This window comes from Pagrus major, chromosome 12 (genome assembly GCF_040436345.1).
Source record: "Pagrus major chromosome 12, Pma_NU_1.0".
In the NCBI taxonomy this organism is placed as follows: domain Eukaryota; kingdom Metazoa; phylum Chordata; class Actinopteri; order Spariformes; family Sparidae; genus Pagrus; species Pagrus major.
Window position 1 is genome coordinate 355,093 of NC_133226.1, and position 18,086 is coordinate 373,178.

General features: G+C 39.2%; 1 protein-coding gene across 1 annotated transcript in view; it reads right to left on the reverse strand.

Moving 5' to 3' along the window:
* The window catches only part of LOC141006185 (oncostatin-M-specific receptor subunit beta-like), a 25,271-nt gene continuing 7,185 nt past the window's right edge, over positions 1 to 18,086 (reverse strand). The window contains exons 7-18 of the mRNA XM_073478328.1: positions 11,426 to 11,586; positions 10,578 to 10,723; positions 10,333 to 10,480; positions 10,172 to 10,233; positions 8,781 to 9,003; positions 6,580 to 6,768; positions 6,387 to 6,488; positions 6,122 to 6,292; positions 3,987 to 4,115; positions 3,755 to 3,845; positions 3,561 to 3,621; positions 1 to 1,615 (exon numbers count right to left, since the gene is read on the reverse strand). Of these exons, the coding sequence (XP_073334429.1) occupies positions 1,154 to 1,615; positions 3,561 to 3,621; positions 3,755 to 3,845; positions 3,987 to 4,115; positions 6,122 to 6,292; positions 6,387 to 6,488; positions 6,580 to 6,768; positions 8,781 to 9,003; positions 10,172 to 10,233; positions 10,333 to 10,480; positions 10,578 to 10,723; positions 11,426 to 11,586 (1,945 nt within the window). The 3' untranslated portion in view covers positions 1 to 1,153. The remainder of the gene's footprint in view (positions 1,616 to 3,560; positions 3,622 to 3,754; positions 3,846 to 3,986; positions 4,116 to 6,121; positions 6,293 to 6,386; positions 6,489 to 6,579; positions 6,769 to 8,780; positions 9,004 to 10,171; positions 10,234 to 10,332; positions 10,481 to 10,577; positions 10,724 to 11,425; positions 11,587 to 18,086) is intronic.

The following is an 18,086-nucleotide window of genomic DNA, read 5'->3' on the forward strand; positions in this document are numbered from 1 at the left end:
TGGTTTATTTGTATATATATACATATACATTACAGCGAACGGTTCTCGGCAAAAATCAATCTGAAAACGACCTTAAGACAGTCATATGGACAACATAGCAGCATTTCACTAAAGTTTAAATGTCTGTATGTGTAGAATATGTCACAGACATGAAGAGAATACACACAGCAGGTGAGGGGCAGTTTCTTTCCTGAGCACTCTCTTTCTTTCACTTTCACATTTTCTCCCTCTTGTTCCCCCTCAGGCTCTCTGGCTCTTTCAGCGGGGTAAAGGAAAATCATGTCATCATACTTATTGATAATTATCAAAGTCAAACTCCATGTAAACAGACAGGGCAGCAGCAGCTGCCAAGGCAGCCTGTGTGAATACAAACAGGCGAGTGAGCAGCAGTTATGCAGCCGCCACGCAGCACACAGGCATCCAGTGTGCCCAACCTGTAGATTGTGAAGATTGTTAGTAATTTGGGTCATGGTATATCCACAGCCAAGTCAAGGGACAACTGAACATGCTTTAGATTTTTGAAGATGTTCACAGAAGGAGCATAAATGCCCGAAGGAGGCCCTAAACTTGGCCTTTTGTCAAAGTAGTTCAGAGATCTTCAAGATCATTACAGTGTGGTCCACACATCCTTGGCAGTTAAACACCAATTCACACCTTGACTCACACTGCTGTAACAAATCACATGACACAAACGACTCTCATGTGCCTCAACATGACTCAAAAATAAAAAGGTAACCAGCTGCCTTCGGTGGGGCACCAGCCACAGAAAGTCGTAATGCTGTTATGGTGAAACAGATCCAAACCCTGGTTATGATTAGAACTGTGTAATTATTTTTTCCCACTGGAAGCCCTTCCCCACTAGAAGGGCGCCCTAGATGGTACTGCATAATGTTTTCTTGCAAACTGGGAGACCCTAGTGGGCCCTTTAGCTAAGCTATTTGTAAGATGGACATTGCCATCCCCGAGCAACCATGCTAGCACGGCTAAAAATACAACTAACTAACTAAAATAACTCTAATGTGTAAATATGTAAACATAATAAAAATTCTGTCTTTCATTAGTTTTTCTTTAAATTTCTGTTTTCTAGCAGTGTAAACATATTTGTCATTTTATTTATACCTCCTACATAGACTATTCATGCAGCGGCTAATTGTTAAGTTGACTTTGGTAACACAATGTAAGTGGAGTCACAGGACATAGGACTTCGGGGTTCCTCTGTTGTCTGGAACAAATTGAAGGTTTGTGTGTTACTCTGAGGCTGGTATTCACTGAAGCTTCTCCCTAAAGGTGTGCCCTCCTGAAGCCTGGGGCCTGGGCTGGACTGCTGATCTCCAGTCTCCATTAGCAGGTTGTATGACGGGTTAGAAAATACACTTCTGAATGGAGAAGATGGGGCGTCTATAGTGAGTAAAGTGAGGGGTGGTGAGGTGCTCTTTTTCAGGGGCTGGTTGATGTAACCCCCTGGAGTTTGTGTAGAGGCAAAAGGCTTGTAGTCTTCACTGACATTGCCATTTACTACTTGTCCCAAGTTATAATGCAACTCAGAAACATCCAAGAATTCTGGTTCATTGTACGGATACTGATCCACATGAAGAGGACGACATCTATTTTCACCCTGGAATACAGACAAAACAAGAACATTCAGATAAATGATTGGTGGTGGCCGAGTGTGCAAGAATGCTCCCAAGGGAAGAAAACAAAACTTTATTTTCACCAAATATTGAAGGGGTAATTCAGCAATCTAGTGCCCCACTTCCATAAAGTTGGACACTCACAAGAGAAAGAGGAAAATACAACTAAAGATCCATCCACACCATGAATGATGACTATAACAATAACTAGAAATGTATCATTTTAAAAATCATTCTAACTCAAGTGGATGGTGGAGTCCACACCATGACTATAACAACAACAGTAATGAGTGATATGGGTGGAAGCACTTTCAGGGGCGACTTGGTGAACAAGAGAAATACTGACAGTCAATCAAAATCCACCTGAGTTTACAGGCCGTCACATTCACAACTGATGACACACATGTATGACCAAATATTAGGCTGCAAATTACACATAAAAATGTCATTTTACCTTGGACATACTGCAGAACCGTCTTTGTTACAATAGTCAGTAAAGACAAAACGAACTTCATAGAGCCCATCAGTGCCAGAGTGTTGGTTTCTCCTAACTCCTCTCATCTTTGAAGAATTATGTGAACCCATGTGAACCCATGTGAACCCTTATATTGTTTCAGTGCACAATGTACAGCAGTAACAGGTTGTCAATATCCATTTTCCTATGGCGCCTCCACAGCTGGAGCCTGCAGTGCGTGCTTGGCGCCACTGTTTACAGAAAGTTGTCATTGATCAGAGTAGATTCTCACATTTTTAACATAAAAGTTATAATTCAAGTTATTGTTGGTGGTTAAGGGTGTACTGGCCTGCTAGCAGAGCAGCTCTGTGAAACTGTACAAGGCTGAGGCACAGTGGTGCTTTGAGCTACTGCTAATGTCAGCATGCTAACATGCTCACAATGGCAATACTAAGATGCTGATGTTTAGCACGTAATGCTTACTACGGTCACCATCTTAGGTGAGTGTTAGCATGCTGAAAGGAAGAAAGTACAGCAGAGGCTGGTGGAAATATAAAAAGGCCTGCAGGTTTTTGGTCGTAAAGGAAAGGTTGGACAAATTATGACTTTTATTATTTTATTATGATGGTGCTGGAAGAATCCCTAAACATGAACATGGACCATGAATGTGTGTTCCACATTTCATGGCGATCCAATAACAGTCAAAACAACAAATGTTAAGTGAAGTGATCACCAAACTTATTTTAATTCACACTATGAGGAACCTCTGTACAATATTCCAAGGCAGTCCATCCAACAGTTGTTGAGATATCTCAGTGATGGACGAATGGAGCCACAACACTTGCATGGCTAAGATGTATGTTTAAAATCAAAGCATCAGAAGCAAAGATATCCTGACTTTTACTCTCTAGTATCAGTCAAGCTCCAAAAACACAGTTTCCATAATCTACTCAATGGCATCCCTCATTATGCTGCATGTAGTTTGTGTTGTGAAATGTCCTGTAACAACTTTGTAGTTGCCGTTTTCATTTCCATTCAGTTGATTTGTTTTCTGTTAAAGTCTTTGTAAGCATGTGGTGCTCTATTGGCCCTGTGTCGTTTTACATGTCCGGATCTGTTAAATCAGCTGTTGTAGTTGCTTGTGAGGTTCAGAGACTTGACATGCAACATCAGTTTGCTGTGTATGTCCATGTTTTCCTGAGCAGATGCACCAGGACACATTTAAATTGGAAGCTGGGAATACCAACTCTGAAATACCAACTCCTGACTTGCAATGGATTGCAACATTTGACCAGATACCAATGTCTACGTCTTTCTACCCACAAAGGCTTTCTGTCTAAAATCTGAAGAGCCTTGATGTCACATTTGTGACATCATCAACGTTGCTTCATCAGACTTTCAAAAGCCTCTTTCAGCACCACAGAAGACAATATACAACTGACGCTGATCTTTGTGAGATCAACCTGAGAACCTACCGGTGAGGTCGGCCACGTCAACACTGGCTCTGGGACTGGAGGATAGACTTTCTGTTTGATACTGTTAATGGATGAAAGAATGTATGAAAATAAATCTCAAACAAAGGTTTGGCAACACCATGCACGCATTCAAATGGCACCATCAGAGGCAACAATTCAGCAAATTTCACAGAAAATTGTGTTGACTTGCTTACCATGTCCAGTGTTGGTAGCAAAGGATTGTGATGAGGGAGAGGAGACCAAAAACAGTGAGCAGGGGAATGAGGACAGGCTTGACCAAGTTATCTGTTGTTGAGTGAAGACAAATAGCCCAGATGAAGAAGAGGAGTAATAATGCAAGATTTAATGTTCTTCCCATTATTTTACTTAAAAAAATGAATTTCCACACAAGCAGAAACAGTTGTCTGAAAGGGAACAGCAACATACTCAGTGGATTCAAGGTGACAGTAATATTTGTAGTGCCACATTCTCCAACTGCTGTCTTTGCCATCACTATGAACTTGTAGTTATTGATGGGAAGTTTTCTTGCTGTCAAGCTGGTGTCCTCAGGGTTCACTAAATCAAGACAAAGACATTACTGTTGCTGATAAACATCCTGAACAACCTTCAAGGTCACAGTTGAACACGAGAGTGTGCCCTTAGCAAATACCCTACTGAAGATATACTATGTTAGCAGTATACAACCATGTAAGAAATTATTTATAAAACTCTATACTGTAGGTGTGTATAGTTATAGGGGCTTTCAAAGTGTTTATTATTGTGCAGCATTCGTTAACTATCATAAGTTCCACTATGAAGACATTTAATATTACAACTGTGTTTTATCAAGTTGAATGTTGCCTAAGTGAAGTCAGGACACCAATGTTAAGGTTATTAAATCCTGATATGTAGCAATGTGTTCTTACATCTGCGAATGTGTATTGGGTGCTGTTTGTAACCCTGCATCTCTGATTAAAATATTGTTCCAGCTATGAAGTTGCCTCCTGTTACAACAGACCCCTAGGTTGGAGTCCCTTGGTGTGGTAGTTTGTTGGTGCTGCCTCTTCATCTTAACACAAACAGCAAGTTACACCAGTCTGTTGGGAGGTCTACTACAATGTCTCTAAATTAGAGGACCAAATACATTGTTTGTAATGGCCATGTGGACTGACACACACAAGTGCTTTCTGATCTGATGCCCTTTCAGCATCACCACATCAAAACTGATACAAATCACTGCTGACAAGTAAATCCATTTATGTCAAGTGCATAAGGTAATAAGAAGTGAAATTTGGGTTAACAGCTTCTTCTGCTGGAGGATAGACTTTAGCAGAAGTAACTAGTGGTGGAATGTAACCAAGTATATTTATTCAAGTTTTGTTCTTGAGCAGGGTTTTTTTCATTATCTGCTACTTTATACTTCTAGTCTGCAACATTTCAGAGGGATACATAATATTTATAACAAATATAATATTTACCTTTGATATTTTGATTACATTTTGCTGATATGACTTATGTAATAAACATTCTTTTTTGGACTACAATATTTCTACTTTTACTTAAAAGGTAACTCTACAGGTTTTACACATTAAAGTGTGTTTACAGGTTTGGGGAGTACTGCTGTATATGTAAACAAAGTAGTATAGGAAGTATAGTATAAATAGTATTTTATAGTTCTATATAGTACTATAGTATAGTATAGGAAGCTGCATGTAATCTGATAGACTGCCTCCATTGATGCCACTTAGTGGTTAGTTGCATTGTGGGTAATGTAGGCACCATATTTTAAAAAGCAGTCCACTGGTCTAACATTACACTCCTCTAACACTGTTGTACTCATTATGGACAGTTTTATAACGAATGATGAAAATCAATACAGCAGAACAGAGATATCACCTTTTTATTCTGTGCATTCTTCCTTCTTTTTTAAAACCTGGTGCCTACATTACCCACAATGCAACTGAGCCATTGAGTGACATCACTGGAGGGAGTTTATCAGATAACATACAACTTCCTCTGGAGCCACTAAATAGTTTATACTACTTTTTTACATATGCAGTACTCCCCAACACCTGTAAAGACACTGCAATGTGTAAAACTGGGGGAGTTGCCCTTTAAGTAAAGGATCTGAATACACCACTGGAAGTAACAAGATAAATGTCTGTAATCCCTGGCCTGCATCAGGACTCTCCAATTACATAAGAAGCATTTGGACATCTAGATACATATTCACAGATCTCAGTGCACATGTGTATTTATCAAGTTGCACATCTTCATATTGATTTAATCTGGATGAAAGGCAGTGTGTCACTGCTGTCTGTGGTTAAACCCTTCATACGTGCATCTCTGACTCCACTCAACATCACTGATGGGCGTAATTGGTACACATCTATGTAACTGCACCAAGGTGGTCGTGTTAAATCACTAGAGCTCAGTGAAAACAACATTTTCAGCTGGTGTTTAGTCGCTTTCTTAAAGTCTTGATTTTATTTATGTATGTTGGAAGGTTCAGTAGGTGAGAGAAAGAGTATATATCCTTATTTGTGGCCTATTATTAGAAAATTACCTGGGTGTCACAGTACCTGTGCTGGCGTTTGTGCTGAATTTTTCACTGCTGTCGTTTTCCCACCAATAAAGAACATAGCCTCGAATGAAAGCAGACTGCTCCCTTTGATTTATAGGGTCCCAGTATACTTCAACATCTGAATCCTTCTGTTTCCATTTCAATGATTGAAACAGGCCGTCTTTTATTCCTGGCATAGAGAACATGGGTGAAACACTGTTGGACATTGACACATTTAATAAGCAGACAGTGCGCCACACTGAAGTCAAACAATTCAAGCTTACTTGTTTCTCTGACATAGTCCTCTGATCTGTCTAGTAGCACTGGAGCTTCCTGGGTACAGGCATATACAGATATTAAGTATCTCACTCCATCAGTGAAATTTTCTGGGGTGGAGAAATAACAAAAGAGATGTTGCATGAGAACATGTAACACTAGATAGATGCAACTGTTTTGTATGCAAAGAATAAGACTTACTTGAAAATATCCTAGCATTGGTTTGATTGGGAGAAACTTTCAGCCACTCAACCTTGCAGTGCCCAACGGTGGGACACCAGTCAACTATGTAGCCACAGCTGGCTGCAGGACTAGGAGACCAGGACAGGTTGAAGCTACCGCTGCTGCGAACAATCCAGGAAGTGTTCGCTCTTTCTGTTCCGTCTGAAACTTAGATTTTGACATAAAGCTGCAGGTAATGTATCTGTTAATTCACACTGAGAAGAAAACAATATCTTAAAGGCATCCTCTTATTCCATAAATGTGTTTGATACAAACTTCCTTGTATATCACTGTAAGCATCAAAAGACCACAGCTTTGCCAACCACATCCTCAGTGAGATTCAGTGATGAATGATGAAGAAATGCTGGAATTTTGGCTTTCAAATCTCACTTTGAAGCAAGTCCTCTTTTTCTACACATATCACTCTAATCAGTTCTGAATGTGAGGCTACTTTACTATATGTGTAAACTGCAGACCACCAAATGCTTTGTCACAATGTTGTTAAATCAACTGTTACACATCAAATGACAGAAACTGCGTGATTCACATGTAAGTTCCTGTTTTGATTGTTTTCAGCACCCCACCCACCAGAATAAATGTTGTCAATGTATGTTTCTGCAGGCTGGAGATGTCCCAAGTTTTGTCAAAAATATCTTTTCTTTGTTGCGACTAACGCGGCTGGAAATCGCCCCAAGGTCTCCTTAAAAATATCCAGTGGTGTCACGCTTACTTAATGTTCTAACATAGAAATGTACGCACACATCCACTCCTATTTAGTGCATTAAATAATTTGGACATTGGAGCCATACAGTGTGTGAGCAGTCTTTTGTTTCATGTTAGGCTGACAAATGTTGAAACGTTTCACACTTTAAACTGTTCAGGACTGCCAAGTTTCACCAAAAGTTTGGAGTGAAACTTTGGGGGAAGGTCTCACTGGCTGGCGAAAAAAAACAGGGCCATTTGAAGTCAGATTTAGAGTAATATCTCATTTTAAATTAACATTAGGATTAGACTGTTGTGATGTCATTATTTGGTCTTAACCATCACTATTTTCTCCCTCACCACCATACCAGCTACTCTCTCTGCCCTGTTGGTCTCTGCGTGCTCTCTGCGTCTCTGTCTTTACTCTGAATATACAAGTGAACATGCAAGAAATATTATCAGTAAATTAGTGACTAGAAAGATGTTCATACACATAGTCTACATTACGATTAGACTGTTGTGATGTCATTTGTCAGTCTTATTCTGTCATTATTCAGGCAGCCCCTCTCAACCCACCCAATTATTGTTACGACTTAAAAAACTGTTTCCTGCAATTGTACATATTGTTCATAATGGACCAGCATAAGTAGAAATGAAAATAATTATAAAATCTGACAAAGCAAGAAAAATTCAAACAAATTATCACTGCCCAGAGTGAAAGCAGGTCTTTGTGCTTCTTCCCTGACATCTCTGAATCAGATTTTTTTTAAAAAGATGTCTAGTGTGTTTGACCCACACAGTCTCAAAAACTAGCTACCGTCTAGCTAAATCCCCTTAGCTCATAATATCAATGAGCTCACAAGCAAATGAGTGATTTCTGTTTTTAAATCCAGTCTGCTCTAATGCTCTACACTAAAATGAAAAATAACTAACCCTTTACTTTAGCTATTTTCATTTTGTTTGGAAATGTACTGGTTTGGAATGACAAGTTGCAGATTTATGTTAGTGGTTTTGAAATCCCATCAGTAACCCTTTTCACTACTGTCATGTCTGTTTCATTAAAGTCAGTGGACGTATTGTTTTTACATTTATTAACAATATCTATCATTTCTTTCTCATCCACTACTGTCAGAAACAGATCTGGGAGTCCTTTCTATAAAATAATCATTAATTTCCTTAGTTGTCACAGATGGATCAGTTTGGTCCAACACTCACAAAAAATGTGCCAAAGCTATTTACCACATTGTCCATATTATAATTTTCATTATCATTATCAATACAATACTGAGGATAACTTACTTGTTTATTCCAGATTGCTTTAACATTATTTCTATTATCATCTATTATTTTACTGCAATAGTCCTTCCTACACCTCCTTATGATATTAAAGAACTTATTCTAATATTTTTTGTATTTATTTTCTGCCCCTTTAGTTCTCTGTCTTGTGAAATCTTTGTATAGTGTATTTTCCTTCATACCTGGATTGCGGCTGGGGATGGTGATGGTTGATGGGGATGAACTGCCGTATTCATTTCTAGTTGTGACTGTGACAATATACTCTTCAGTCATGTCAAGACTCAGAGCGAGGCTGTCATTGTTGTAAACGGTTGTATGTTGCTGTTCTTTCCCTTGTGACCTGGTCTTTTCCCAGGTCACTCTATAGTCTTTGATGTTTCCATGACTCTGGTTGGCCAATGGCATCTGCAGAGAGATAGCAGCAGGACCTTAGTGTACCTGGCAAAGTACATGTATGGAGATCATGCGCTCATCAACACCTCTTATGAAAAAGGCACTCTTTTACTCTTAAATAATTATTTTATGGTTAGATTAGTTACAGATTAGTTTTAAGCCATTAAATAGAACAATGTATGGGTTGCCACAATGTAAAACTAGCTATTAAAGCTGGTAAGTTATTTTAGAAGCATTTTTCTTACCATCCCAACAGCAATCAATAAATCACATACTCCGACGATAAAGGACAAAAGATTGGTGTCTGCGGCTGTCACAGGCCTCTAACAAGCTCATCCAATCATTTTATCAGGCCTAAATGAAATGAATCAGTGCCCATGCACTCATGAGTCTTCACAGGGCTAGACAGATGTATTGCTAAAGCTATTAGTGAGCAACTGGCACAAGAATGTCAGAGAAAGAGCAGCACAATTCTCCCAATGCTAACATACTAGCCTGACAGCGGTGAGTACTAACAATAGGCATGGCTGTTGTTTGTCTCCATTGTGATCATGTTTGGTGTTTTCTTACATGTGAGTGAGACATGAGGAAGTCAGACACAGTTAGCAATTACAATGATGTGCTGTGATCACAGTGCCTGAGTCAAAGAACAGAGCGGCAGTGACAGACTCGTTCAGCAGTTAAACCCCTTAATGTTAGGACACCACAGCAGTGAGCAGTAACTATTTACTGTGTAACCTTTTCTGGTACGTTCATGATGCTGTTTTGCTTGTGTTTATACACTGTCCGGCCCAAAAAAAGTCACACACTCTAATATTTTGCTGGACCTCCTTTAGCTTTGATTACAGCACACATTCACCATTTTCCCCTCTCCCTTCTCCCTCACCTGCTCCTTTCCCTGTGTGTGTGTGTGTGTGTGTGTGTGTGTGTGTGTGGCAGCGGTGTCTGTAGCAGCAGAGAGGCGCACCTGCAGATCATCAACTCATCAACCTCTGCTATATTATCCTGGTCTCTTCTCCACTCCAGTGCAAGATTGTTCCATCCCATATAGTGATTATATCAGTGCGGCTTGCTATTGTATTAGCTTATCTTCACACTTAAATAAAGCCATTAATAGCAACTCCCAAAGGCTTTAGAAAGAGCAGCCTATTAGAAAGAGGTTCCCACTCATCTGACTTACTTTCCAGATGATTATAATTTTGTCACCCACCGCCTGCCTCCACACATCAAGAGCATCTGGAACTGTGGGACGAATCAGGGAACAGAAAATGTAAACAATATCTATGAAATTATCAAATAGTTAGAAGTTTGTTGTTTCCTTTTTTCAATACTTGCCGTCACCCCTTGTGTGGAAGTTGACAGTTGTGCTCCATTCACTCCATTTCCACAAATGATGTGTTGTTCCACATCGTACTGTCACATTATATTTCCAATATGGTATCAGATCATTCAGAACTGTAAAATTAAGGCCAACTCCAAAGTATTCTCTCTGGGAACACAATATGGACAAGACTGATGTTAGTGTAGGTTACTATGGTCTACTAATGGCACCAGGTCACTTAACCTCCCTCCTTTGGTCTACTCACTATGGTATGTGTTTCACCGTGGCTAATGTTTACATGGCATTTTATTTTGAGATTACTGTAGTGTGGCACCGTCCACTCCCACTCCAGGGTGACATTTCTGGCATTAACAGTTGAAGCCGTCATTGTATTTGGAGCGATCATGTGCACTGAAACAAAAGACAAACAACAGTCAGCTGAATGTAATGATTACAAAGAGACATTTTTAAATTCCTGTGCGTTAAAGTTATTTGACCTGGTTGAATATCAAACAAATAATGTATAAAGCAAGAAATAAACTACTACCAGGTAATATTCAGAAACTTTTTTTGATAGAGAGTGGGGTTATAATTTGAGGGAGAAGTTGAATTTCAAGATGCTAGCTGTAAGTGCATTTCAATCAGCGGTGTGAAATTGTGGAATAGTATGAGCATGGAGCTAAAGCAATGTCCAAGCATGACCCAGTTTAAAAAAAGGTACAAGGAGATGATTTTCAAACAGGTACAGGGATGAGGGAGGGCTTTAAAAATCACTAGGTGTTTTCATAGATGTATGCATGTGTTTGTGTGTACAAAATATTAATATGTTATGAAATATACATTTGTGGCAATAACTTCACTTTTATAATACGATATAGAAATGTGGTCAATGTATATATATATATATATATATATATATATATATATATATATATATATATGCATATATATACATATATACATAATATGCATATATATGCATATATATATACATATATATGCATATATATGCATATATATGTATATATATATGCATATATATGCATATGCATATATATCAATAGCCAAGTAAACATTTTACCGCATAAAGTGCTCATTTTTTAAAAGATGTACCTCTTTTAATCAGGTCTGCTCTGTCTAAGAGTTCCACCTTCCCAAGCTTGTTTTCTGCTGTTAGTGTCCAGTTTATTTCACCACTGTCCATTTCCACTTCCATCTTGCATCTCCCTTCATCCCCCCTTATCTCCAATCCACCCCCTCCTTCCCGACATTCCCTGAAATACAAATGTCAAGAGAATGTTAGTTTACTTTATACATATGCTTAATTCCTAACTCAAATATTGAACAAAGAAACACCGCTCCTCGGGCCAAATACAGTGCATCTGGAAAGTATTCACAGCGCTTCACTTTTTCCACATTTTGTTATGTTACAGCCTTATTCCAAAATGGATTAAATTCATTTTTTCCACAAAATTCTACACACAATATCCCATAATGACAACGTGAAAGAAGTTTGCTTGAAATTTTTGCAACTTTATTAAAGATAAAGAATGAAAATATACCATGTACATAAGTATTCACAGCCTTTGCTCAATACTTTGTTGAAGCACCTTTGGCACCAATTACAGCCTCAAGTCTTTTTGAGTATGATGCTACAAGCTTGGCACACCTATCTTTCGGCAGTTTCTCCCATTCTTCTCTGCAGAACCTCTCAAGCGCCATCAGGTTGGATGGGGAGCGTCGGTGCGCAGCCATTTTCAGATCTCTCCAGAGATGTTCAATCGGGTTCAAGTCTGGGCTCTGGCTGGGCCACTCAAGGACATTCACAGAGTTGTCCTGTAGCCACTTCTTTGTTATCTTGGCTGTGTGCTTTGGGTCGTTGTCCTGTTGGAAGATGAACCTTTGCCCCAGTCTGAGGTCCAGAGCACTCTGGAGCAGGTTTTCATCAAGGATGTCTCTGTACATTGCTGCATTCATCTTTCCCTCGATCCTGACTAGTCTCCCAGTTCCTGCCGCTGAAAAACATCCCCACAGCATGATGCTGCCACACCCATGCTTCACTGTAGGGATGGTATTGGCCAGGTGATGAGCGGTGCCTGGTTTCCTCCAGACATGACGCTTGGCATTCAGACCAAAAAGTTCAAGCTTCGTTTCATCAGACCAGAGAATTTTGTTTCTCATGGTCTGAGAGTCCTTCAGGTGCCTTTTGGCAAACTCCAGGTGGGTTGTCTGAGGAGTGGCTTCCGTCTGGCCACTCTACCATACAGGCCTGATTTGTGGAGTGCTGCAGAGATGGTTGTCCTTCTGGAAGGTTCTCCTCTCTCCACAGAGAGACGCTGGAGCTCTGTCAGATTGACCACTGGGTTCTTGGTCACCTCTCTTACTAAGGCCCTTCTTCCCCGATCACTCAGTTTGGCCGGGCGGCCAGCTCTAGGAAGAGTCCTGGTGGTTCCAAACTTCTTCCATTTACGGATGATGGAGGCCACTGTGCTCATTGGGACCTTCAATGCTGTAGAAATCTTTCTGTACCCTTCCCCAGATCTGTGCCTCGATACAATCCTGTCTCAGAGGTCTACAGACAATTCCTTGGACTTCATGGCTTGGTTTGTGCTCTGACATGCACTGTCAACTGTGGGACCTTATATACACACAGGTGTGTGCCTCATTAAATCATGTCCAATCAACTGAATTTACCACAGGTGGACTCCAATCAAGTTATAGAAACATCTCAAGAATGATCAGTGGAAACAGGATGCACCTGAGCTCAATTTTGAGTGTCATGGCAAAGGCTGTGAATACTTATGTACATGGTATATTTTCGTTCTTTATTTTTAATAAAGTTGCAAAAATTTCTTTCACGTTGTCATTATGGGGTATTGTGTGTAGAATTTTGTGGAAAAAAATGAATTTAATACATTTTGGAATAAGGCTGTAACATAACAAAATGTGGAAAAAGTGAAGCGCTTTGAAAACTTTCCAGATGCACTGTATATAAACCATGCGTATACACGAAAAATTTACTTACGCCATTTTCCACGCAGATTTCCAGATGTATAAAAATTCACAGAGGGTTCACCGCTTCTATCACTTTCTGACATTTCATTTGCTTCATTTTGTTGCTAAAGTCAGAACTGAAGCCTCCAAATAATACCAGTTTTCGTCTGTAAGTTTGATCAATCATTACTGAACTTAGTTCACAGTCCATAAAATTATGCCTCCTGTTCTTCAACTGCTTCTTTGCCCCTGACATTTCTCCTCAAATGAAACTAAATTCTGGCCCTTTATATACAAACCAGGTAATTGGGAGTGTGTTTAGACCTATTTATAGTGAATTGTGGGGATGGTCAGTCAGCTCGTGCTCGTGTGTAAAATTTCAGGAACAGACGTACGTGGGGTTTTATAAATCTCATGAAAAGACTGCGTATGCATTTCCTGTTTTGTGTGTACACAGATTTCTACACCTGAATACACACAGGGAGACATAAGAGATAAACATATAAAGTAATTATCTTGGGTGATTTTAATATTCACATGGACATTGATAATGATAGCCTTTGTACAGCATTTACCTCATTATTAAATTCAATTGGCCTCAGTCAGTGTGTACATGAACCAACTCACTGTTTTAATCACACCCTCGACCATTTAATAGTTTTCCCACAGACTCCTCTTTTATCAGACCATTATTTAATAACTTTTGAATTCCTATTACTGGACTACATGCCACGAGGCAAACATTTCTATTCTAGATGTCTGTCTGACAGTGCTGTAGCTAAATTGATGTTGATATTGTTGCAAGCTCTCTGCGAATGACACCTGACTCTATTACCCCTCTGAAAAAGTAATACAATAAAGCATAAGAGATCAGCTCCATGTTATAACCCCCAAACTCGCATATTAAAGCGGACATTGTGAAAATTGGATAGGAAATGGCGTTCCACCAAACTGTAAGAAGCTCAACTAGTCTAGCTAGAATGCTTTAAAACTTATAAGAAAGCTTTCAGAGCAGCTTATAATTCAGCATTAATAGAGGAAAAATACAATAACAGAACAACCCCAGGTTTCTTTTCAGCACTGTAGCCAGGCTGACAGAGAGTCAGACCTCTATTGAACCTTGTATTCCTATAACACTCATCAGTAATGACTTTATGGACTTCTTTAATGATAGAATTTTACTTATTAGAGACACCGAAACAGCATTGGTTAAAGTTGCAAATGATCTCTTAATCGCATCTGACGAGGTCTTGTCTCGGTGCTAGTCTTATTAGATCTTAGTGCAGCTTTTGACAATATTGACCATCACATCCTTTGGAACATTTAATTGGTATTAAAGGAACTGCATTGAGCTGGTTCAAGTCCTATTTATTAGACCGGCCTCAGTTTGTACAAGTAAACAATGAATCCTCACTGCATACCAAAGTTAGCCACGGAGTTCCACAAGGTTCTGTGCTCAGACCATTACTTTTCACTTTGTATATGCTTCCTTTAGGGAATATCATTAGAACACTCCATTAATTTCCATTGTTATGCAGATGATACACAATTATACTTATCCATTAAGCCAGACGACACAAATCAGTTAGCTAAACTTCAGGCATGTATTAAGGACATAAAAACCTGGATGACCTGAAATTTTCTGCTTCTAAGGCTAAGACTAAGACTAAGACAAAACAGAAGTTTGAGCTGGGCCCTAAACATCTTAGAGAAACATTATATAATGATATAGCTATTCTGGATGGTATTACTCTGGCCTCCAGCACCACAGTAAGGTCAGGATTTGTCCTTTAACTCCCACATAAAGCAAATTTCAAGGACTGTCTTCTTCTACCAACGGAACATTGCAAAAATCAGGAACATCCTGTCTCAAAAAGATGCAGAGAAATTAGGCCAGCTTTTGTTACCTCATGACTGGATTATTGTAATTCCCTTTTATCAGGCTGCCCCAATATGTCTGTAAACACTCTCCATCTGATCCAGAATGCTGCTGCGCGTGTGCAAGAACTCATATTAGAGAACATATTTCTCCAATATTAGCCCCTCTGCACTGGCTTCCTGTAAAATCCAAAATAGAATGTAAAATCCTCCTCCTCACATACAAAGCCCTAAATGGCCAGGCACCAGCATATCGTTACCCCCACTTGAACACTGCGCTCTCAGGATGCAGGGTTAGAATGGGAGGCAGAGCCTTCAGCCATCAAGCTCCTCTCCTGTGGAACCATCTTCCAGTGTCGGTTCTGGAGGCAGACACCCTCTCTGTTTAAGAGTAGACTCATACTAGTAAACTTTCCTTTTTGATAAAGCTTATAGTTTGGGCCTGCACAGGTTCCTAGCTATGCTGCCATAGGTTTAGAGTGCCAGGGGATTTCCCATGATGCGCTGAGCTCCTCTCTCTTTCTCTGTATCTGTACACATTCATGTCTCTTTAATACATGTTACTGACTTGGCTTCTTCCCCGAAATCTCTGTGCCCTCTCATCTCGCAGGTTCCCATGGATGATGGTTGGCCCAGCTGCTGTCATCATCATCATCATCATCATTATTATCATTATTATACTTTTAGTACTATTAATACTCATATCTCAATTAGTAAAGCTGTTATTACTGCTGTGGATGCTTTACCCCCCTCGTCCCGTCTCTCCCACAGCTTCTCCAGCCCTCTCCTCCTCCAGCTCTCTCTCTCTCTCTCTCTCTCTCTCTCTCTTACTTACTTTAAGACTTTCACCAAAGTAACATCTTAATCTTGTTTATGGAGTTCTCTGTCCTGATTGGATAAAGTAGGCAGGGAGACCAGCATTAGTTGGAGGAGGAGAGACATGTTACTGACTAAACATTTTATAACAGTGATTACAGTTGCATTATAGAACTATTTAACGCTTATTTTAATAAGAAAAAAATACTTACAGTAGCTTTAACACGATATCTTTACTTTTAATCAAGAATTACTTGTTGTGTATGTTTTTACAGCACTGGAGCGTCTCTTTCTTGGATCATGTGACTGACAAATGTTGCTTGATAGCTAATCCCCGGTAGCCAGCTTCAATTTTTCATCCTGAATTCTGCTCTAAAATTCACCCATCCAATTTCAACTTTAGTCTATTCTGGCCTTTTTCGTCTCCATAGGGAGCTGTGTGAGGTCTAACACAGTGGAGCAGCTGGCGGAACCAGAAATCATTGGCCTCAACCAGCTCTAGCAGTCATGTCGGAGGCGGCACTGATGTGGATCTGACTGGAATTATTTCAACCACAGACGTCTTCATCAGGTAAAGAAGTGAACAGACAACACAATAACAAATCATCATTCTCCTGATTAGATAACGTATTCACAAAATATATCACTTAAGTAAAGTAAAGATGTATTAAAAATGTACTATTTGGTTGTTTTCTCCTATTTTATATTATAATTTGGCAAATTAATCTTCAAATCATGAGCACAATAGACAATGTCTTTTGTGTCAAAAAGTAAATATGTTACAGTGTCCTTTAAGTTTGATAATTCCAGTACTGACATCCCAAGCCCAGATCATGTCTGTCCAACCACAAGACAATAAGCAGAGTGGTTAAATATAAATGACTTATCTAGACTCATTAGGAGATGATGCTGCAGTGTTGCATCATTGTCTATTAAATACAGGCATGTTTACTTCTTCACTTTGACCTCCAAAAAGTACAATTTACCCTAAAAAGTTACTCAAGTACATTTATGGAGTATATGTAAGTGGTTACTACTAGAGGTCGACTTAATCAATTGATTAATCAGCACTGATAGGACCTTTTACAAACTATTGGAGGATACGCTGAGTCAATCATCATTTCAGGGCCACTTCTGCTGAAAATATCTAAATCCTCTTTATCTCCCTCTTAATCTAAAGTAAACAAATTGACAAAGACAGGCAACTGCTGTACGTTAACGTTAGATATGCAGCAGCCATACATGCACCACAGACTTGAATTAATGTCACGTTTTTCAATGTAGACTAAGAGACATCATAGATATTTTTTCATAAAGTAATTCTCCACTCCATGAAATACCTTCCACGCATTACTCTGGCCTTAGGGTTAGAAAATATGGGCTGACACTGAATCTTTGCGGTCCCGGGGTAACATTAATGGTTTGTAAGAATGGCATTTAACAATATAATGGGATGCACAACAGAAGTAATCCTGACCAGTTCAGCCACAGAGCAGTTTATCGTCCATTGTAAATAGAACACAATCCAACGATGTAATCCACTAAATCCCACATTTCCAGATCTTGTGTCTTGATATCAAACAGACAGCTACTGCTAGCTTTTCAACTCAAATTAAAGACTGTGTCCTGCACATCTCTAAAGTTACTCTATTTTACTAATATTACAAAGCCAAAGTTTCACTGTAACTATTCACCAAGAGGGTGGGAGAGAGAGAGAGAGAGACAGAATATGAAAATAGATGACTATGTTGTACCTGTCCAGCTTTCACCAACAAAAAGAATCACTATTTTAGGTGGGTAGTAACTAGAGGTTGACTGATAGTGGATTTTTAAAAGGCCAACATAATAAATGAATGAATCTGATTGAGAGAATGCTAAGAGTGTGGAAAGCTCTCATCAAAGCAAAAGGTGGCTACTTTGAAGAATATAAAATATAAATCATATTCTGGGTTGTTCAACACTTTTTTTGTTTACTCCATAATTCCATGTGTTCCTTCATAGTTTGGATGTCTTCAGTATTAATCTACAATGTAGAAAATAATAAAAATAAAGAAAAAACATTGAATGAAAAGGTGTGTCCAAACTT